This window comes from Mytilus trossulus, chromosome 7 (genome assembly GCF_036588685.1).
Source record: "Mytilus trossulus isolate FHL-02 chromosome 7, PNRI_Mtr1.1.1.hap1, whole genome shotgun sequence".
NCBI classification, from domain to species: Eukaryota; Metazoa; Mollusca; class Bivalvia; order Mytilida; family Mytilidae; genus Mytilus; species Mytilus trossulus.
The window spans coordinates 66,596,624-66,620,435 of record NC_086379.1 but is presented as its reverse complement, the minus strand read 5'-3'; the positions used below and the strand labels follow the sequence as shown (position 1 = coordinate 66,620,435).

General features: G+C 31.6%; 1 protein-coding gene across 2 annotated transcripts in view; it reads left to right on the top strand.

Annotated features, from left to right (window-relative positions):
* The window catches only part of LOC134725623 (calcium-dependent protein kinase C-like), an 86,889-nt gene that overhangs the window by 37,339 nt on the left and 25,738 nt on the right, over positions 1-23,812 (top strand). For both annotated transcript variants that reach the window (XM_063589581.1, XM_063589582.1), the window contains exons 5-7: positions 20,784-20,912; positions 21,836-21,992; positions 22,845-23,076. In XM_063589581.1, the coding sequence (XP_063445651.1) occupies positions 20,784-20,912; positions 21,836-21,992; positions 22,845-23,076 (518 nt within the window). The remainder of the gene's footprint in view (positions 1-20,783; positions 20,913-21,835; positions 21,993-22,844; positions 23,077-23,812) is intronic.

Sequence of the window (23,812 nt, the reverse complement as noted above, 5' to 3'; positions counted from 1 at the left end):
CAGAAGTGCATTACTTTTAACGTTGATTTCATTTCAATGGATCATTTATAATATAAGCTTACATGATCCCTGTAGTAACCCATTCATCTCAAAGACTTTCAACGTGAAATTCAATTATAATCAGTAAGGCAGGTGAGACATATCTTTGGGTGTTCCTGCTGAAGGTAAATCTAGAAAAGCCCTTCAAACGCATGAAATTTATTACTTGATGTTTTCATTTTTTCTGGATTTTTGTTTTAAGACTGATCTGCATCAGCATATAAACCATGTTACACTTTACAACTTATTAAATCTAAAACATGATATTTGATACAATAAGATCCATTTTCAGTATTATGTGAGAAGTAGTTCAAAGTCCTTTATAATGAAGTCACCAGAAGTTTACCGAGTTATAAAAGGTTTGGAAGTTTCTCACATTATGGACACATTAATGTTCATTAGAGATTTGATGAATGATAGGGTGATTTGTTATTGCTCCTCATTACTAAATTTATTATGTCATTGGGACCTGCAGTTATTTTATTTCTGTTCAATAATTCAGTGATTTCTTGATACAAAGACAATTATATAACGTTTGGAGCATTTTTCTTTATCAAATTTCTATTATTCAAACACCATGATATAACTACATGATTAAGCTTGCCTGTCCTTGGTGTTTGCTGTTACTGTTATATAGAGAGATGAATAAAACAGTCTTTAAGCAGGATTGTCACAGACTGTCACTATCTAAGTTAAATCGGTCAAAGTTCTCGTTGACCAAGTAAGCTAAACAGGTTCAAGTCATCAGTTGTCGCTATCAAAGTTTAATTATTACATCAAAAACTTGTTCAAAAGAAAAACTGGCATCTGATTGGATGATTACCTTTCAAGTCCATCTTTAATTTCGAGAAAATAGGATTAGATTCTCTTCCATCCAAGTCCTTCAAAGTCTTCTTGTGTGATGGTTGTCACTATAAAATATCCATCAAAACTTTGACCAAAACAAATGTGTGCAAGAAAACTTTGATAGGGACAACAGCCTTTATAATAAACTAATTGTTACCCCATCATGTAATAAAGTTCCTGTTACCAATCTGGAACCTTGTAGGCAGTCAGCTATAGTCTTATGCCATTGTCAATGGCAGATTTTAGTTGCTAACTGTTTAATTTTATTCATACCTTGTTTTGACTGGACATTTTAGATTTACATATTTGATATAAACTGATTTGAAAACAGAATGTTGCCATGTCAATGTATGGCTATTTGTGTGATGGACTCATGGGGTTGCTGTCAGCTCCTATATCCTACATCTCCTCGAATTCATGTTGATTTCTAGACTGTCTGGCTGCATTTTATAAAATAGATAATAGCACATGCAGAATAAAACTAATATGTTTGACAGTTTCCAATTTAGGATTTGAGGGAAGAATTTTCCCCCTTTTTTTTTTTAAAGTATTTTGTTATTGATAATTTTACAGTACAAAGTGCAAGCTTTTTGTTCACTCTTGTTCTCATTTCATTTCTAGCTTGCAATACTGTTGTTGCAATAATGAATTTTAAGAGGGTGTGATCCGAGACCATCAATTGTATTGTAGCTTATGAATTATGGATTACTGTAACAAACATGAATGAGACAGCAAAGAAGAACACTGTCCCCAATAATAGTCAATGCCCATACCATACATCAACCTCTTAACCTTAGTATTGACCAGCTTTTAATGAAATCAACAGAGATTATCAAAGACCAGTTATCAATAACTAGAATTAATAACTGATTGGGAACAGTAGGAAAGGTGACATTGTTCCTCACTTTGAGCTGACATTTATATTTAAACATTAAGGTTGTGTGTGGTATTGTGTATGAATATATCTTCTGAAGAACTAATGCCAATTTAAACAACTTGGCATGAATGAAAAACCAATATGCTAATATCCTTCATAATACATGTACACTCACAATGAGGATAAAAACATTGTTTTCAAGTCAAAATTAGTGTTTAGGTTCAAGTATTAAGGGAACCTTCACTTACCTCAGGCATAGATTACCTTAGCTGTATTTGGCAAAACTTTTAGGAATTTTGGTCCTCAATGCTCTTCAAGTTCGTACTTTATTTGGCATTTTAAACTTTTTGGGATTCGAGCGTCACTGATGAGTCTTTTTTAGATGAAACACGTGTCTGGTGTATATATATACTAAATTTTGTCCTGGTATCTATGATGAGTTTATTATGATAAACCAAGGGTATTTGGTATGCAGTTTTATAAGCATTTGTCCTTTCTTATTTCATGGAGATTATTTGGTTCTACTTGACTTCAAATGTTTTATAGATCTCTTGTGAAGAGTTGTCTCATTGGCAATCATACCACATCTTTTTTTATATATAGTCTAAATGTATAAATATTGCCATTTGCATTAGACTATCAAAATTGCAAAATTTCTGTGTCAACAGTTTATTATGTATTTATTGAATTTAAATATCATTTTATAGGTCCATCTGTACTTGATAGAATCTTTTCTGATAGCAACATCCTAATGTTCGTTTGATTAATAGTAGAAATGTTCACAGTATTGAACTTGTTTTTCCATCTATCATTGCTAATCATCACATCTAATAGGAATACAGTATGATAATACAATCACTGTATCTCTTGCATGCAAACATGATAAGTAATTTGTTGTTGATTAAAAACAATATGCTAATCTCAATCAGCTTTAAATCGACATTGATGTTGCATAGCTGTATATTTATAGAAATTAAGAAGAAACACATCTCATTTGATCTGATGCATCGCTGTAATGATGTTATCAATTGGAAAGTAGATTCAGTTGTATGTTCTGCACTCCTACACCAGACTAGAGTTGTCACTGCTGCCATTGTTTATACATGTTCTTTCTGCGTCTATTACATACTTCCTTGAGAGCTTTAGTCTGATGGAGTATATGGAAAGTGGAAACAGTTGTATGTTCTTCAACCCAACATCTAGCTATTGTTGTCTGTCACTGTCTATGTTCTCTCTGAACCTATTACATACTTCCTTGAGACCTTTAGTCTGATGGCGTATATGGAAAGTGGAAACAGTTGTATGTTCTTCAACCCAGCATCTAGCGTATTGTTGTCTGTCACTGTCTATGTTCTCTTTAAATTATTACATACTTCCTTGAGACCTTTAGTCTGATGGCGTATATGGAAAGTGGAAACAGTTGTATGTTCTTCAATCCAACATCTAGCTATTGTTGTCTATCGCTGTCCATGTTCTCTCCGAACCTATTACATACTTGCTTGAGAGCTTTAGTCTGATGGAGTATATGGATAGTGGAACAGTTGTATGTTCTTCAATCCAACATCTAGCTATGTTGTCTGTCACTGTCCATGTCCTCTCTGAACCTATTACATACTTCCTTGAGACCTTTAGTCTGATGGCGTATATGGAAAGTGGAAACAGTTGTATGTTCTTCAACCCAGCATCTAGCGTATTGTTGTCTGTCACTGTCTATGTTCTCTTTAAACCTATTACATACTTCCTTGAGAGCTTTAGTCTGATGGGGTATATGGAAAGTGGAAACAGTTGTATGTTCTTCAATCCAACATCTAGCTATGGTTGTCTGTCACTGTCCATGTTCTCTCCGAACCTATTACATACTTCCTTGAGAGCTTTAGTCTGATGGAGTATATGGAAAGTGGAAACAGTTGTATGTTCTTCCATCAAACATCTAGCTATTGTTGTCTGTCACTGGCCATGTTCTCTCTGAACCTATTACATACTTCCTTGTACCCTTTAGTCTGATGGAGTATATGGAAAGTGGAAACAGTTGTATGTTCTTTAACCCAACATCTAGCTATTGTTGTCTGTCACTGTCCATGTCCTCTCTGAACCTATTACATACTTCCTTGAGACCTTTAGTCTGATGGTGTATATGGAAAGTGGAAACAGTTGTATGTTCTTCAACCCAACATCTAGCTATTGTTGTCTGTCACTGTCCATGTTCTCTCTGAACCTATTACATACTTCCTTGAGACCTTTAGTCTAATGGGGTATATGGAAAGAGAATTGTTTTATGTTTTGCACTCCAATGCCCGACTTTTGTTGTCACTTTCTCTGTTGCCATTGTTTATCTATCCTCTCTGCATCTATAAGATGTACCCTGAGGGCCTGAGTCCAATGGAATGTATTGTAAAATAGACCTTGATATATTGGTTAATGCTCTATGATAGCTTTCAGTCTTCAAACTAAGCCCAAGAATTTGCATCAAAATGATGTTGAATAAAAAGTGAACTTATCTCCTGCACCACTTAGAAAACACATTATTTTCAAATTAAACTGTCACATCAATTATATTATGTTAGTTCACAGATGCCACATGGTTTCTTTCTCAATTCATAGGTGACAATTACAAGAACAGATTAAAATAAATACACAATACCAATCAAGAAATGTATCTTTTTTTCTTATATATATGTGATTTTGATTTTTTTACAAAATTTAATTTTTTCAATAAATTGCAAGATCAAAATATTAAAAAAAAACATATTTAAAAATAATTGGGTTTTTAAATTAATCTTAAAAGTCAGGATAAACAACATCAAGAACAATTCCAACAAAAATTTAATCAAACACCAAAAATTAGGAAAAAAGGGGGAGTGTCAACCCCATAAGTGCCTGTGCATTTTCCCTAAACTTTAAAAGTTTAACAATTTTGTGTTTTAAACATCTGTTTGTTGTAATAATATCAGTCGCCTTATCAGTATGAAATGACAGATTTATAGCACTACTTAACCATTTTATAATTGAGAGAAGATATGAAATTTTCACTTTCTTGTGCATGGATGTTGGACTGGCTTTCAAAAGTTTAGAAAAATGAACTATCAGGAATTTGACTTCCAAGCATGATGAAAGGATGATATTCAATAGTATTTGTCATCATTGTGTATAATTAAGAAATTTGAGGAAATTTCATAGATTGTTTTTTAGCTCTTCTGTTGTTTATATTTTTTAAATTAAAATCTACCACGATAAATGTTGTGTGTGGCACAAGAAAAGGAACTGATTACTAAGTTAAGTTTAGATATATGAAAATCTATAAATCTCATCATACTGGTAGAACTGACTGTCATCTGCAGTAATGGCTAAGTAAGTTTGTTGGTAACTGTTTGTCATGCCTTATCTGTCTATTGAAAGTCCTGACAAAAAGTGAATTCTCCAGTGGCAGTGATTATGTCTAGACCTGTCAACTTATGTCTTTAGAATCCTGATGATGGTAATCTTAAATACAAATAGGAAGTCGACCATTGAAGAGTTATGCAGAAATATAATTTGATCAAGCTATATATATAAACACAATCAAAAGTATTATAAATGAGGTTAGTGCTATTGTTTTGAAGGAGGTCTTTTTTGTAAAAGATTAATATTTTTAATTCAAGAAAGAAGCAAATCACATAAAACTGTTTTATTTTTTAGCACTATATAATTGGGTAATTACCATAAGGCCTGCTAGGTCAAGGAATCCATTCCCATTATTTTTTATGCCCCATTTATGGGCATTGTGTTCTCTGGTCTGTGCGTCCGCCTGTTCGTTTGTCTGTTCATTTGTCTGTTCCGCTTCAGGTTAAAGTTTTGGTTCAAGTTTTTGGTTGAGGTAGTTTTTGATGAAGTTGAAGTCCAATCAACTTGAAACTTAGTACACATGTTTCCTATGCCATGATCTTTTTTATTTTATTGCCAATTTAGAGATTTCCCCCCATTTTCACGGTCCACTGAACATAGAAAATTATAGTGCGGATGGGGCATCCATATTGTACTTAGGGGACACATTCTTGTTTATATTGATTGATTTTTTTTATATACTAAATGTGGCATGAGTGCCAATGAGACAGACAGCTCTCCATCCAAATCACAATTTGTAATAGTAAACTATTATAGAACATAGATATAGGAAGATGTGGTGTGAGTGCCAATGTTTGAAGCAATAACTACTAGGCCTTTGAAATCAGTAGTGCTTATCAATCCTGTGGATTCATTAATATTCATTGGATACAAACTTTCGTGGATTTCATGGGTACAGGAGAACCACGAATTTAAATGTTCAATGAATTACAAATTTTTTAAAGGAGTGAATGTAAACTTTGCCAATTCCACGAAATTCAATATCCACAAATGTGCAAATTTTCTTCAAACCACGAAAACTGGTACCCACGTAATAAAATGAATCCACAGTACCTGATTAATTACCACAACTTAAAAGAAGCTTTTATTTTATTGATGTAATTTGACCTTATAGGTCTAAGACTAAAGGAAGTTCTTCTTTAAATATAATTAGTAATTTAAAGCATTAGTTAAGCATGTCTGTTTAGGGGTTAACTTTATTTTGAATGTTACAGAAGTTGATGACAACTAATAGCTTTTAAAATAACATTGACTACTCAAAACTCATCATAATCTGAATCAGCTGAAACAATTGAAGAATCTTTAAAAATCTGAGTAACAATGCCCATGTACAGGAGAATTTGTTAACACCTGAGTCACTTTTGGTGTAATTTTGAGATTGTTATGTGGCACATAAAATTTGTTTGAAATATTCTTATCTTCTGCAATGTATACATGGTACAGTGTATATTCTGAGAGTACCTGAGTACCAAATTTTAATTAATTTACAGGAGGCTCAATTATAGAGATTTCTATAAACATCTTGTTTAACATAGTAAAATATTAGCAGTACTACGTATAGTTAGTAAATGTACCACACACTGATTCTAAATGAGACACATGCTTATATATCAGACATGTGTTCTCCTAGTCAGCCTATTCTACATGAAAAAAAATACAACATCATGAACATGCAGAAACTTAATTACATTGCTGTCATTTTTCATTAAGTTTTTGATAATATTGTTAAAATTTTATATTAAACCATCAAAAATATTAATATAATTTTTTCTCATCCATGTGGTGGATTTTGTACCAGATGTATTCATGTTAAATGTTACAATTGATTATTTTTTAATAGAGTATTCATTTGTATGCTGAACACATTAATTATTTGTTATTTTGAATGGTAGAGAGAGAGATTAGTTTTTCTTGAAAAATAGATTACTTATTTGTGATCATTATAAAATCCTGATTATCATGTGTTATATGGAATATATTCCACTTTTGTAATATGTAGATTAGAATTATTCCTTTCTTCCACAAACAGAACTACACCTATACATCTAATCTACATCTCTTTGGCTCAGAAATATCTGTAAAGCTGATTCAAATACAACTGCGTCTGTTATACATCAGTTGCACATGGTTCATTATACATTGTTCATTTATATGTATCATGGTTCAGTATACAATGTTTATGTATGTGTCATATTGTTTAGTATATGGTGTTCATGTATGTGTCATATGGTTCAGTATACAATGTTCATGTATGTGTCATATTGTTTAGTATATAGTGTTCATGTATGTGTCATATTGTTCAGTATACAATGTTCATGTATGTGTCAAATGGTTTAGTATATAGTGTTCATGTATGTGTCAAATGGTTTAGTATATAGTGTTCATGTATGTGTCAAATGGTTTAGTATATAGTGTTCATGTATGTGTCATATTGTTTAGTATATAGTGTTCATGTATGTGTCATATGGTTTAGTATATAGTGTTCATGTATGTGTCATATGGTTCAGTATACAATGTTCATGTATGTGTCAAATGGTTTAGTACACAATGTTTATGTACATGTATGTGCCACATGTTTTAGTACACAATGTTTATGTATGTGTCACATGTTTAAGTACACAATGTTTATGTATGTGTCACATGTTTTAGTACACAATGTTTATGCATGTGTCATATGGTTCAGTATAAAATTTGTTTTTAACATGATTCAGTTTAAAACATTTGTGTCACATGTTTCAGTATACAATATTTGTGTCACATGGTTCAATATACATACTTTGTGTCAGTTGGTTCAGTATACAATTATTGTGTCACATGGTTCAGTATACAATGATTGTGTCACATGGTTCAATATACAATGTTTGTGTCACAAAGTTCAGTATACAATTATTGTGTCACATGGTTCAGTATACAATGATTGTGTCACATGGTTCAATATACAATGTTTGTGTCACATGGTTCAGTATACAATGATTGTGTCACATGGTTTAATATATACAATGATTGTGTCACATGGTTCAATATACAATGATTGTGTCACATGGTTCAAAATACAATGTTTGTGTCACATGGTTCAGTATTCAATGATTGTGTCACATGGTTCAATATACAATGTTTGTGTCACAAAGTTCAGTATACAATGATTGTGTCACATGGTTTAGTATACAATGGTTGTGTCACATGGTTCAATATACAATGTTTGTGTCACATAGTTCGGTATACAATGTTGATGTATGTTTGACATAATTCAGTACACAATGTTTATGATTGTGTCAGTATACAAAGTTTGTGCCACATGGTTCAGCATACATTGTCTTTGCATGTGTCACATAGTTAAATATACGTGAGTTGTTCCTATATCTTTTGATTAATTTGGTATTTTGTTTGCTGTCACATGCCCAATATATCTTTATAAGATCCTTTGGCGTTTGAAGTTGAATAATATGTTTCCACATTGCAGGTAGAACCCTAAATGACATACCTGCCAGTAAAACTAACTTATGTCATTTATGATAGACAGATAGAAGACATAGAAAGTATACTGAGCAATCATTTTTCATACAATGTCATTAGCACATAAGACAATTACTTCATGCTGCATGTGCACTTTATTACATCACTTGATGATTATCTCTCTGTTTATGTTATTAAATTATGAGAAGCCTATTCTTATCATCACCAAACTCAAACTTAGGATAAATACCTGATTTTGAAGAGAGTAATAATAGATTTTTTTTTTTGTAATAATTAAAGAAAAACAAATAATGCTCAGGTATCAAAGGGAATGTTCTAAAAATCCAGATTATAATATAGTTGTTTATGATAAGACCATATCAGTGGTATTAAATTGTACATAGAGCCTTTTAGCTGATAATCAGGTATTGAAAAACGTCCATTCATCACTAATTACAGATAACAACATCTTTGAAACATGATTTCTATTTGTAGATCATAATATATTTGATAATACTTTGCCTGGTTAACATGATAATCATAAGTAATCTAAATATACATGTATATATGCTAGTTATAATTACTGGTGCTATTATTAGCATCTTGTTGAGAAAGATGTAAGGGAAGCAGGTACAAAGATAGAAAATTAAAGGTCAACCAGTTATATTTATTTAGTTTTAAATGTAAGGCAAAGGAGGTCATATTAGAAGGAGAGTTCATGATCGATTATAATTTTACTTAGAATGTTACCCCCTTTTCCATAAGTGGTACAATTTGGCACATCAGGGAGACTAAAACCTAATTAAAAAAGAGGGGCACAAGATACCAGAGGAACAGTCAAACTTGTAGATCAAAAATAAACTGACAACGCCATGGCTAAAAAATAAAAAGACAAACAGACAAATAATAGTACAAAAGACACAACATAGAAAACTAAAGACTATGCAACACGAACCCTACCAAAAACTTGTCCAAGTTCGAATAGAAATTTTGGTCAAGTACATGTTTAACATGATTATGTACATTATAAATTCTGTAATTATTTTGTTTTCTTCCAGTTGATAAATGGAATGAAAGTGAGAATTTTGACCTATTATTAGATTTATCATGTTTTGGTTTGACACAACTCTGTTTTCCCAGTAGTTGTACATCCCACACCATCTGAGGACAAAGTGACATGACTTATGATTAAATGTCATGTTTTAATGATGAACTGCACTGTTTTAAAAGCAAAGCAATTTATTATAGTTGTTGTTAGTTAACTGAAACTCTTCAAATTTGGTAATATGTTATAGAAACCTTTGATATTGGGATCTTGAATGCCAAACTTAGAAATTTTCAAATTCAAAATAATGGTCTTGTTACTTGAAAAGTATTTGATAAATAAAGATAACATACAATAAAAATGATGGAAACAAACTACTGCATAATAAAAATATCACTCGGAGGCCTTTCATAAATCTTTTAATTGAATTCAATCATTAATTTTTATTACACTTTTTTTTTAAACAGATACTTAAAATTTCATGCTGTTGAAAATAGAAATTAGGTTTCTTGTCACGCTATAAAGAAATGAAAATAAAAGATATTTGAGATTTAAAAAAAAAAATCCTCTTTGATAACAAGGAAAAGCATTCGTTGATGTCTAAATTTTCACAGATGTTTGGTGTTGAAAATTTGTGTGGTCAATTGTACTGTCCCAATATTTTTGGTAATCCTGTATTATTCTTTTTATGTATTATTTTTTCAGTATAACAGCTTCATTCAAAGATCTACCATGGTTCTGGTGGGTTCATTTTGGTTTCAATAGCTAACAACCCCATGATAATTGGATGTCCACTTTTCATGCATATTGATGGTGAAATCATCTTCTCCTTTGATGTCTAAAGTATCTGCACTTAAAGTTTTCTGACAAGGTCCATAATAGAATAAACTCTAATGACAGAACATTGATATTTGGTATAAATTTGCCTTAACATCCATGCATGTCAGTTGAAGATGAGTTTTGAAATTTTGATATCCAAAATGTATGATAGATGTTTTTATGAGTAGGTATTGGAGATAGGTCCTTGATTAACATATGTTGTTGTGTTGTCATCAATACATTTAAGTTCTGATGTCTGGGGACATGTAAATGTATCAGAGGTAGATTGAAATAAGAATCTACCAATTATTTCAATTTGATTAAGCTCCTTATAAGTGTCAATATAAAGCTATGGTTTTATGACATTCTAATATTTTCAAAGCACTGTCATGGGCAAATAAATATATCCTCCTCTCTTCCTACAATAAACAAATAACATCCTCTATAAATAATAGAAACTACTATTTTATACATGCAACAATTAGAAATTTGAGAATATAGTTCATTATTAGAATTTCATTTTTTTTTACTCCTATTATAACTTAAATATGGACAAAATTCCTATCTTTATCCAATGTCAGGCTAGGAAATAAAAAATATTCACGATGTATTGGAATGCAACTTAATTGCAATGGAAGTTTCATTTGCCTTGCAGGAATAAAAAGTGGAAAGGTTACAAATACAACATCCTGACATGCACATATTTGAAAATGAGAATTAAAACTAATTTCAGTGATTTGAAATGTTGAATACTCAGAGGACAGATGAGCATGCAATTGTGGTAAAAAGGAATTATAAATACAAGATATGATCACACCTTTAAAATAAAAAAAAATCAGTGTTTACCGATAAGATAACACTTTCACTTTCCATCCAGTAGGATATGTTAATCTCAAATATAATATTGGTAGGATTGATAACAAGGGTTAATGGAGGGTTTGTGTTAAGTTATTATGATATGACAGTATTGCAGATATGTCTGTCTGCAATGTCATAATATGTGCTGCTATATCCTTTACAAAATATTCATACTTTATTATCTCAAAACAAAAGGATAAGAAACTGACTAGTTTTAAATTAAGAATTATGTACAGAGAGTGAAATGACATGTTCTTTTTTTTCTTTACAATGTCTTTGAATGTACTTTTGGTATCTCACGTCTCTTATTCATAATACAATGCCTTTGAATGTACCTTTGGTATCTCACGTCTCTTATTCATAATACAATGCCTTTGAATGTACCTTTGGTATCTCACGTCTCTTATTTATAATACAATGCCTTTGAATGTACCTTTGGTATCTCACGTCTCTTATTCATAATACAATGCCTTTGAATGTACCTTTGGTATCTCACATCTCTTATTCATAATACAATGCCTTTGAATGTACCTTTGGTATCTCACATCTCTTATTCATAATACAATGCCTTTGAATGTACCTTTGGTATCTCACGTCTCTTATTCATAATACAATGCCTTTGAATGTACCTTTGGTATCTCACGTCTCTCATTCATAATACAATGTCTTTGAATGTACCTTTGGTATCTCACGTCTCTTATTCATAATACAATGCCTTTGAATGTACCTTTGGTATCTCACGTCTCTCATTCATAATACAATGTCTTTGAATGTACCTTTGGTATCTCACGTCTCTTATTCATAATACAATGCCTTTGAATGTACCTTTGGTATCTCACGTCTCTCATTCATAATACAATGTCTTTGAATGTACCTTTGGTATCTCACGTCTCTTATTCATAATACAATGCCTTTGAATGTACCTTTGGTATCTCACGTCTCTCATTCATAATACATTGTCTTTTAATGTACCTTTGGTATCTCACGTCTCTCATTCATAATAAAATCTCATCAAAGATACCAGGCTTATCATTTTGTACACCAAAGACGTATTTCATCTTCAAAAGACTCAAAAGCCCAAAATAAAGTATGAAGTTGAAGGGCATACAGCAGATGATGATAGAAATGTAGTTAACGAAAAACCTGTCATAGAATATATAGTAACAAGAAAATCAACATTCCTGCTAATTATATATTTTTTCTGAGATAAATGAAAAATTGGGACATATGCTTTTCCCCCAGCATGTGACTTATAATAGTAGCATGTCAGCTTCTGTTTTTTGTATGATCAAAATTTATTGAATATTTGCCACTGAATATTATACAAACAAAAATCAATGAATTTTCTCAAAAAATCTTTATAAGTTAATGACTAATGATATTGTCTCTAAATAATCTACTCTCCAAGTAAATACTCACTTCAAGTTTTACATAAGATTCTTTAGACATTATACTTTGATTTTTTTCTTAGAATTTTGTCATTTAATTATTGGACAAGTGTCTTGATGTTTCGCATAAGATGATTAAAGCACAAGGCAAGCTTAGATATTCAATCATGTTTCAATAAGGTTATTAAGCTCCATCAGATGTCTAAGGTTCTTATTTGATTATTGAAATGATGTTTTTTGCTTAACATGGACTATTGCTACATTGTACTTGTGGTTTAAGCATTTATGTGAGAGACATGGGAATTGCTCACTAGTGCTATTAGCTATTTGAATAAATCCAATCAACCACATTGTAAATTTAATGCATTAGCTAGGAAATGGACATTTATGAGTTTACATCATTGTATGATATAAAATCTAGATTTGCTGTTTTCATAAATCAGTCGTAAATAAAACACGGTAGAGAATTACCGTGTTTGGAATTAAGTCAATAACGCTGTTTTAGATGGTACTTTGTCAATACATGGCATCAAAATAAATTCTCATAGAGTAAAAACAGATTTGCTTTAGATCAGCTAATGTACAATTTGATCAAAACACGTAGCATTGACTGAGGGATTGTTGACGCTGTAATTGACATCTATCGGGGATATAGGATAACTGACCATTGACTTAATTTGCCTGTAATTTTGTATAATTTTTCTTGGAAAAGGGCATTTATTGTTATAATTACTTGATAAATGATACGATTACTAATGGCAGTAAAACTGATGCGCCAGATAAACAACGGATTATGTATAATTAACTGTAAATAGTTGTCTTATAAAGAACAGTTACCAGCTACTTACATACCAATCAATATTGGATGGCTCTTTAATATTATACTGTATAAAACCTTGAAGTATATCTCAGGCTTTGACAGTAAAATCTATACAGCTATTTATTCTTGGAGAGGGGTAAACAGCTTAATGAAAATTCAAATGTCAAATGAAAAACATAAATTAGAGAGAAAAAGTAGACTTAAAAGAAACAGTGATCAATTTAAGAATGAAAAATAAGCTATTGAAGTTCTAAATTATTTAAATATATGTAATCAATGGTACTCAAGCTTTAGACAAGAAAGCTAAATTGCAATTGCTTAAGCCAGCCAGATTAGCATCCCTTAGTATGTCTTTCTGCAAGATTTGTCACAGGCAAGAAAGAAACTGTAACTATACACACAAATTGTGACAAGTCAGAATAACTTGATTGACCAATGACAGAGGTTCAAAAATTGAGTCAAGAAAGGAAAGACAACACCATGGTGAATAGAAAAAAAGAACAACCATTATTATATCATGCCAAAGAAATATAACACAGAAAATTTCTTGCTCATCTCTTTATCTGAGTTTTGACTTACTATTTGTGACTCAGTCAATCTCTTTCTGATTTTTGACTTGTTATTTATGACTTGGTCGATCTCTCTCTCTGAGTTTTGACTTGCTAGTTGTGATTAAATCAATAATTTTTTTCTGAATGTTGACTTGGTTGTGACTCAGTCAATCTTTCCATGACATTCGACTAATATTTGTAACTCAATCAAGCATCACATAGTCAATCCTGTGAGTTTTGACTTGCTATTTTTTGACTAAGTAAATCACTGTCCAGTTTTTACTTGCTATTTGTGACTAAGTCAATCACTGTTGAGTTTTTACCTGCTTTTTGTGATTCAATCGATCCCATCTTTGAGTTTTGACTTGTTATTTGTGACTCAACAACCTTTCTGATTTTGGCCTGTTATTTGTGTCTTAGTCAATCACTCTCTCTGTGTCTTGACCTTCATTTTTGACTCAATCTTTCACTTTTTCTGAATTTTGACTTGCTATTTGTGACAAGGTCAGTCAATTCTTTTAAGTTTTAACTTTTTTTTAATGACTGTCTAACTTTAATGTGACTGTGTCCTTTAGCTGTGTGGTTTTAACTCATTCTATGAGACTTGGTCAGTCATTATCTCTATGTTTTTAATCCCTGCTTTGTGACCTGCCTGCGTCCCTAGGTTTAAACTTTTTAAAAATCTAGTTTTTTACCCTCTTTTCATTCCCTTTTCAAAACTGGCTGGTACTCACCTGCAATAGCACAACTGTGTTACCATAGTATGTATATCTCTGTACCATATTGATAATTTAGTTAGTGAAGTTACATAGCTCACTGAAATAGGTGTATCTAGTCCATTTTAAAAGTATTCAATATTTCCTTCATATGAATCTCCCTGTCTTTTACATGCATTTGGATCTTTTTATTTGATCAGAAGCAATGAGTTCTATGTGTACATTTAATCTAATTGAAAATGACTGTCATTTTCCTTTGGTTGAAAATTCTATCTTGATTAACTAAATTGGCTTGTTTTTATTTCACATTCCCTGGTGTCCAGTGCAAATGACATAATCACTGCTCTAGTCTATTGTCAGCTGGGCTCATACTATACTTACCATGAACTGAAATTCTATTTCAAATGAACAGTTGATTATTTTTGAAGAGTGTAAAAATTTTAATGGAAGCAATAATATGGTGGCATCGTCAAGTAGAAGTCCAGAGCCTATATCTTCAGGCAAGTAATATTATTTTCTGTCACTTCTTGTTTTATGTCTTGATTGGTACTTAAGCAAAATTTTCAGTCTTGAACATTTATTTAGGCTTTGAATCAAATTGATTCTTAAGTGTGATGAAAAATGGGATGAATAACTGCTTCAATAATAATTCTAACAAGTTGTCTTTTGATGGTATCATTAGGTAGACAGATTCCTGCGATGTGTTTCAAATTTTTTAGACTGAAATTTTAATCAGAGTATGAAAATCAATGTAAGGATATATATATAGAAATGAACTTTTATTTTAAATGGAATAACCTTTAAAGTGATGTTGAAATTTGTATATATGTCAGAAATAAGTTATGACTTGTGTTTTTCAGTATGATAAATTCAGGCGTAATGTCATCACAGAATAAGTTTGTATAGTTTGCTTGAAAGCATTATGTAATTTATAATCCTGTTAGGTGGAAATAGCTTTGTGGTGGGTGGTTGTCTCATTTGCACTAAGACCACTTAACAGAACTTTTAAGCAATAATTAGGTTTTCTTCATCTCCAACTTCTTAGATACTGACATGCTGTGGTGAATGGTCATCTTATACCCAGAAATAGCAATCTGTAGAATTAAGATTTTATTGATTGTTGGTCCTCTGAGCACTATAATAGCTCATATGGACTGTAACCTGCTAATAACTACTGAGAATGGAGGCAAATATTTTAAAAGTATACTGCTGACTTGAGTTTTATGCTGATGACCCTGAAGTCATTAGTTTGTTGATATTTCTTTGTAATTCCTGTAATTTACTTGTATGATTCAGTCACTTTCTGGGAACAATCCTATTTTCCTTAAAGACTTTCTCAAGGTGATTTAACTCATAATCTTAACATGCATAAAAACTAAGCACTGTAGAATTAATTTTCAAGAACTACTACAATGAGACAAATATGGATTGAATGTCCAGCAAGGAGGTCAAAGATTTCAAACTTGGGAACACAGATCTGTCTTCTTGTGTATGTTTGTTTTGACATATTGTTAGGATCGTCCGATAGATATAACTTCCCTGTATGATCATCCAGCTTCATTAGGTTTACTGACACCATCAGGATGTCCAAGAACGTGGTCTCCAATAAGTCACAATTAATCAAAACTGAAAAGGATATCTATCTGAGTTGTTTAAGTAACATTTGTTAAGAATAATTAAAACTTCTCATATGGGCTTATATCTCTTCCTCATGTGACTGTCATGTGATGTGTTGTTTTAACCAAATAATACAAATGTAAATTCCTACAGCTAATTTATAATGGTAGCTGCTACAGAGGATGATTCATATGATAAATGAAAATTCCTCAAGGTGTGAAAACAGTTCAATAATATATTTTTTTCTGTAGAAATATATTCATCATTTTCAAATATTATTGAACGTAACAGAGAAAACTTGCCCCCTGTGAATACTTGTGGTTTCAGTTGAAAAGATAAGCTTGTGATTGCATTGAAATTTATAATATTGTTCTAATGGGATCAGGATATTGGGATTTTTTTTTATCCAAGAAATAGTTGTATCATCAGGGAATCAAAACTGTTAAATCGGAATGTACTGACAAATTAAAGATTTTATCTCTAGAACTTCGTTGTTGATTCACAAAATGTTTTTTATTTCCATGTTGACTTGTGATAAAAGGCTTATTGTACAAGACTTATTTTGTCATTTCCAGTGTCATATGAAAACTAGAGCTGACATTCCACTGATTTTGAATATATTGTTTCTTTGTTCTTTTGCTTGCAATAAGGGAGATAATAAACAACAAATACTTTCAATTACTGTAAATTCAGAAATTATTGCGAGGTTTTTATTATTGCGAAAAATGTGACAGAGTTGTAAATGCAATAATTTAAACTCGCATTTTGAAATGTTTTATATAAATTAAACAGGATTTTTCTGAAAATCATAAAAATAAAAATCGCATTTTAGTCAAAAATGACAAAATCGCAATAATAGATGCACGCAATAATTTCTGAATTTACAGTAACCTTTTTCAATGTCACATGTCTCCATGTTCTTAACAAGATACCCAAGGCTGTAATCATGAGACTGCAACATAATAGAGGGAGGATAGGAGGCGTCCTGATCCTGAAATCCCAGGCTTAAAAACATGAAATCCCGGATTTAAAAATAAGAAATCCGGAGGTCCTGAAAACCGAAAAGATAAGAATTCCCAGATCCCGAAAGGGTCAATCCTGAAATTCTGAGCTTAAAAACACTCGATCCCGGAGTCCCGATAAAGGTCCTATCCCCTCACATAATAGCATTGAAAGTGGCATTAAATATCAATCAATCAATCAATCAAACATTTCAGGGAAATAATCCCTATAAGATATAATAGGATCGCTTCAAACCAAATGTATCATATCTTCTGCTCAATAACCCAACAAACCTAACAATCTACTGATGAAAAATAAGACTTATCATATAATATATGCTCTTTTTCAGTAAAATACTTGGAACATCCAACATTTGATTTATTAAATTCGGTGAAAACAAACTTATACTAATGCCATTATTCTCCTCCCCTTCATTCAGTGTTCAGATCTGTGTTATTCCTCAGAGATACATATTCTTTCTATTGTAAGAAGAAAAGGTAATTATGTTCTGTAGCTAAGAACACTAGGATCATTATGGCTCTCAGTTAATAGCTTTGTCCAGATATGTCTACATATGCCATGTACAAATCACTGTATATATAAGATCCTTGTCAATTTAGAAAAGAATAATTGTCCGTAGACATCACTATTTTGTATGCTGACATCAATTTCAGGGAACATTAGGATGGGGTTTATAAGTATTTTCTAAATTGTCTCACTTTTTGCAGAAAATTAATAGGCAGTCATGAGCTTATACAGTTTGTTAGGACCATATGACCTATTGAGCTATTTATATTCAATGACATCTATTATAACATTTCAGAAATATCTTTTCTGACTGCTAGGGCAGTTAAAAAGGACTTGTTTAATTGTTTGTGTTGCTGTTGACTAACCTCAGTGGCAGTTTAAACTATTTATTAGTTGAAGAGAGGGTATGAGTGTTGTAAGTAGAAAACTGGTCATAATATCTGCAGTATGGACCTAATGATACCAAATGGAATTAGTCCTATATCAGACTGCTATTATCCAACTAAAATTGCAACCATTAATTTTGACAATAATTCTGAAATGTTATTGAAACAAGAATGTGTCCATAAAACATGGATCCGAACTGTCATTATCTATGTTCAGTGGACCCTGATATTGAGGTCAAAACTCTAATTTGGCATTAAAATCAGATAGATCATATCAAGGGGAGCATGTGTACTAAGTTTCAAGTTGATGGGATTTCAACTTCATTAAAAACTACCTTGACAATAAAATTGTTACCTGATGCAGGACAGACAGACGAACAAATGGACAGACAAACATATGAGGGGCCAAACAAACAGAAGCAGACCAAAAAGCATAATACCCTTAAGTGGGACATAAAACTCATGCAGACGACCATTATTTTGGTTTGTGTGAAAAAGGTGTCGTGCATTATTGTTTTACAATTTTTTTGTGAATCAAAGGAAAGAAATGTCCCAGCAAATCATGAATCTTTAAATTGTACTTCTCAAGGGTGGAATATAATCAATATTTTTTATCCATGATATACTTCTTTTCACATTGGTTATATGAAAATATTCTTACTTTTGAACCACATTATCTATTAATTTTGCAAATGATTTAAAAAGTATTTTTATTTCTCATTTGCCTTTAACAGGTTGTATTTTACTTATACATTGTAATGAGAAATTTTTATCTGAATGCATATATTATTGACTATATTGTAAACTAATTCATTAATTTTTGAAGCAACAACATTATGTAAATCATCTAAGTTGATGGCTCTTTAATATGCCTGAATAGAATTGATTTTGTATAGGTTGAAAGCTCAAAAAGCATGCATATCAATTTAAAAATAACATGATACGCTCTTGTATAAAATTAGCATCATAATAACCATACAAAACTACTAATAAACTAAACTTCAAATAGAGATCAGGTTAACTTTATAACACAAAAGTAGAAAACGATAGTGGTGGCCATTTTATCTGATTGTACTTCAATCCTTTTTACCTTGTAATCTCTTTTATATTAATGGCACTGTTGTTCTGATATTGTTTAGTAATGGACAAAACCTTATTAGTTAATAACACTGATCGGAACTGATTTTATCAAATGCAAAACTTTGTTTCATGGGAATAAAGATGGTGGAGATTAATTGCCGCCCCCTACATCGGAGAAATAGAAGAAGAGTCTACTAATCATGGATGGCTATAGGGAGGCGTTTACAATGTCTTAGAAAAATACTGTAAAATGTACTTTATAAGTGCTTTTCATTAATCTGACTTACTTGTGTTACATTATATTGACTTAAATGTAGTACCTATAAGGAACATGGCATTTAAGTAAGACATTGGAACAATATTTCTTGATTAAATGTTGATCCATCACCACTTAGTATGTTGTCACCATGCTAGTGCCTTTATTTCTTCATAGTCTTTTGTAAATTGGATTTCTCTCCTCTTGAAAAATAGCCTATATTATTTCTTGTCAGCATTCTAGTCTCTTCATTTTTCTTGGATTTACTGTCAAATAACAATGCAGTGGCGGATCCAGCCATTTGAAAAAAGGGGAGTTCCCAAACGAGGACAAAGGGGGTTCCAACTATATGTCCCCATTCAAATACATTGATCGTCAAAAAAAAAGGGAGGGGGGTCTAACCCCGGGAACCCTCCCCTGGATCCGCCACTGAGATGATGGTTTTCACTCATCAAAACCAGGGATGAATTTGACAATCAAGAAAATCTGAAATGATTTTTTTTGGTGGATGTTTGGGGCTAGCTCACTAAGGTTCTTTCATTTTTATACCCTCACACATTAAAGTGGTGTTACATTGCAATCACCTTGTTTGATATAAGGAAAATGCTTTTGCTAGTCACTTAGTCAGGAACCGCTGGACAGAAAGACTTTGTATATGGACATTTAAGAGTTATTTTCAAATATTACTGAATAGATTACATTTATATTTGGTAATCAGCTTGACAATGTTTAGCCCATTTTGGATCTATTGGATACCCACTTCCTTATTGTCTATACTTTGGATTTTCAGATTGAAAGCAAATAATTTCTTCACGCATTTCTAAAATTTCTGAACAAAATAACTTAAATTAAGTCAACAGCTTGACATTGATTCTCTATTTTAGTGAGAAACTGTCTTTTCAGCAATTTAAGGCTTTGATTAATATCTCATTTGATTTTATAAAAACAAAGATGTACTTATAATCGATAGCATCAAGATTTATTTGGGTCTTTGGGTCTTCGAGTATTCAATAACTCTTTTATATGCATACTCTTAGTATCGGAATTATCCACAAAACTTTCACACATATATAAAGATATTTGATATCTATTTATACAAGTAAATATTTCCTTCATTGCAGCATGTGACATGAATGTACATAAAAGATGTGAAAAGAACGTTCCAAAGTTATGTGGAGTTGACCACACAGAGAGACGTGGTAGAATCAATTTATCAGTTTCCTACCAGAATGGCAAGCTTAAGATCACAAGTAAGATCATCACACAGTTTCATCACCAAAACATACAAGACTAATCAAAACTGCACAAAGGAAAAACATATGTCTCTAAAACTAAAAATTCATGAAGATCAGTGGATCAGGGCTATGGATTTTTTTGGAGAAAAAAAGTTTGTTTCCATTTTTTGGAGAAAAAAATAATTGTTTTTGATTCTGAGAAGAAAAAATATGTTTGTTTCACCCTCAGCTGCCACTATATGTAATGCTAAAATTGAAAGAAAAAAAATTGTTTTCGACCAGTCACAAAAACAATAGATTGTTTTTGCCACAGTCGAAAAAAAATTCTTGTAAAAAAAAAACCAACCATAGCCCCCCCCCCCCAGAAAATCAAATGGTTGCTGCCTTAGCTGCTTTTGTTACTTTGTTAGAAATCAATGGTGGTGTTAGTTATACCTCTGATAAACCTCTATGAGACAGTGACACAACACTACAAATAATTTAAAAAAAGACATTTAGAGGTCAACTTGTCAGATTCAATAATTATACAAGTGTTTTAACAATATACCAAATTATAAATCATTTAATCTAAAGTAATATGAGTAAACTGAACAGATACTATCAAAGATCTGCCATCAAATAACAAACAAACAAAATAAAGTAATCAGCAGACGCCTGAAGTGTTGTTTCTTTGCACTTTGCTGTGAACAAAAATACTTTCCTATAATTTGAGATAACATCTTTATAATGATAATAATACTAATAATAATAATAATATGCTTTATTTCAAAAACACTCAGTCACATTGACATGTGAAACAAGAGGTTATATAAGTAGCTGATGACAAAATTGAGAAAGACATCAACTTCCATGTAAAAATAGGTCATCAATACTAACAGATGTAATTAATAATGAAAAAGTAAAGAACTGTTCTTATGGTTGCAAACTTATTATTTCAGTTGTAGAAGCCAGGAACTTAAATCCTATGGATCCAAATGGTTTAGCAGATCCTTATTGTAAAATTAAATTAATACCAGATGATAACAATAAAACAAAGAAGAAGACAAAGACCGTTAAAACTAACCTCAATCCAGAGTGGAATGAATCATTTACATTGTAAGTTCAACAGTTGCTTATACAGAAAGGCCTTCGACAGAATCATATACATTATAGCAGGTAAAGGCTTATACATAGAAGCCTTCAGCAGAAGAAACATTTACATTTAAAGTTGTGTCAGTTAAAAGCTGAAACAGAATGGTCTTCAACAGAAATATATACTTAATAAAAGTTTATAAAAGTCATTGGCTAATATCAACAGGTCCTCAACAGAAACATATACCTAATAAAAGTTTATAACGGATAAAAGTCATTGGCTAATATCAACAGGTCTTCAACAGAAACATATACCTAATAAAAGTTTATAACGGATAAAAGTCATTGGCTAATATCAACAGGTCTTCAACAGAAACATATACCTAATAAAAGTTTATAACGGATAAAAGTCATTGGCTAATATCAACAGGTCTTCAACAGAAACATATACATCATAACAGTTAAAGGCTGAAATGGAAATGTCTTCAACAAAATCATACATACATTATTAGTTTACAGTCAAAATCTTATACAAAAAAAGGTCTTCATCAGAAACATATACATTATCTTAAAGGCTGAAACAGAAAGATCTTCTTCATAAACAAATTCATTGGAAGTTTATAACCATTAAAGGCTGCTGCAGAAAGGAGTTTACACCATGAACAAAATTACAGCATTCCACAGCAACCAAAAAAACTTAACTCCTCAGAATAAAATAGAGATATAAAACAAGGCACATAATACCAAGCAATATGTTCTCAATATAGCATTATGAACTACATGTATATAAGTTAACATTGATAAATTATATATCCTTTTACTTTTCATATAAACATCTTTTACCAAGTGATCTTGATGCTAATATATTTTGTGTAGTGATCTTAGTCAAGAAGACCATGCGAAACGCCTTTCAATAGAAATCTGGGACTGGGATCGTACCTCACGGAATGATTTCATGGGATCATTATCATTTGGGATAACGGAGGTGATAAAGGAAGCACACGTTGGCTGGTTTAAACTGCTGAGTCAGGAGGAGGGAGAGTTCTATGGTATTCCTGTCAGTGATGATCTAGCAAGTGACATACAAGAAATTAAAGACAAAATGAAGGTATGTCTTCTGGTCTACCTCAAAACAGTATGTCCTTCATACACATCATACTGTGTTTCTTCAATAATTAATGGATTTGTTGGTTATATAATAGAATGGAACATTGCAACAATAAACTACTTTATTGCAAAAAAAAATATTTGCAAATTTTTCTCTTGCAAAAAGTGAGACTAAGGTGTGCCATTTCTAGCAGCAATGGCAGTTTTATCAACTGTACATTAGTTTGTGATTAGGTCAGTTAATTGTAAACTACTAGACTTAGGACAGTGATGTTTGATATGCAGTTGTTTAAGCATTGGCACATCTTATTTCTACAGAAAATATTTGGTTCTGCCCCCTCAATCATAGTTTACTGACGTTAAAGTTAGTGATCAGATCAATATAAGATGAGCCTCTTATTTTTGGTCAATGTTATTTGGTATGCAGTTGCATTTGAATTTGCAAGTCTTATTTCCATGGAGATCATATTTATCTTGTCATGGGTCAATGACTTTTAAACCTCAGCATAGTTGACAAGTTGAAGTTTGAATCTAGGATAGTCTTTAAAGGAACCAACCACTTGTGATAATTAAGTCAGTCAATGGTATTTGGTATGCAGTTTTATAAGCATTGGTATTTCACATTTCAGTGAATGTTATTTGACCATGCACCTTCATTCCTAGTTTATTGAATTTGAATGTTCTGCATAGTTTAAATGTTTAAATGTTTCTTTTTTAATTTCAACATGTACATCATT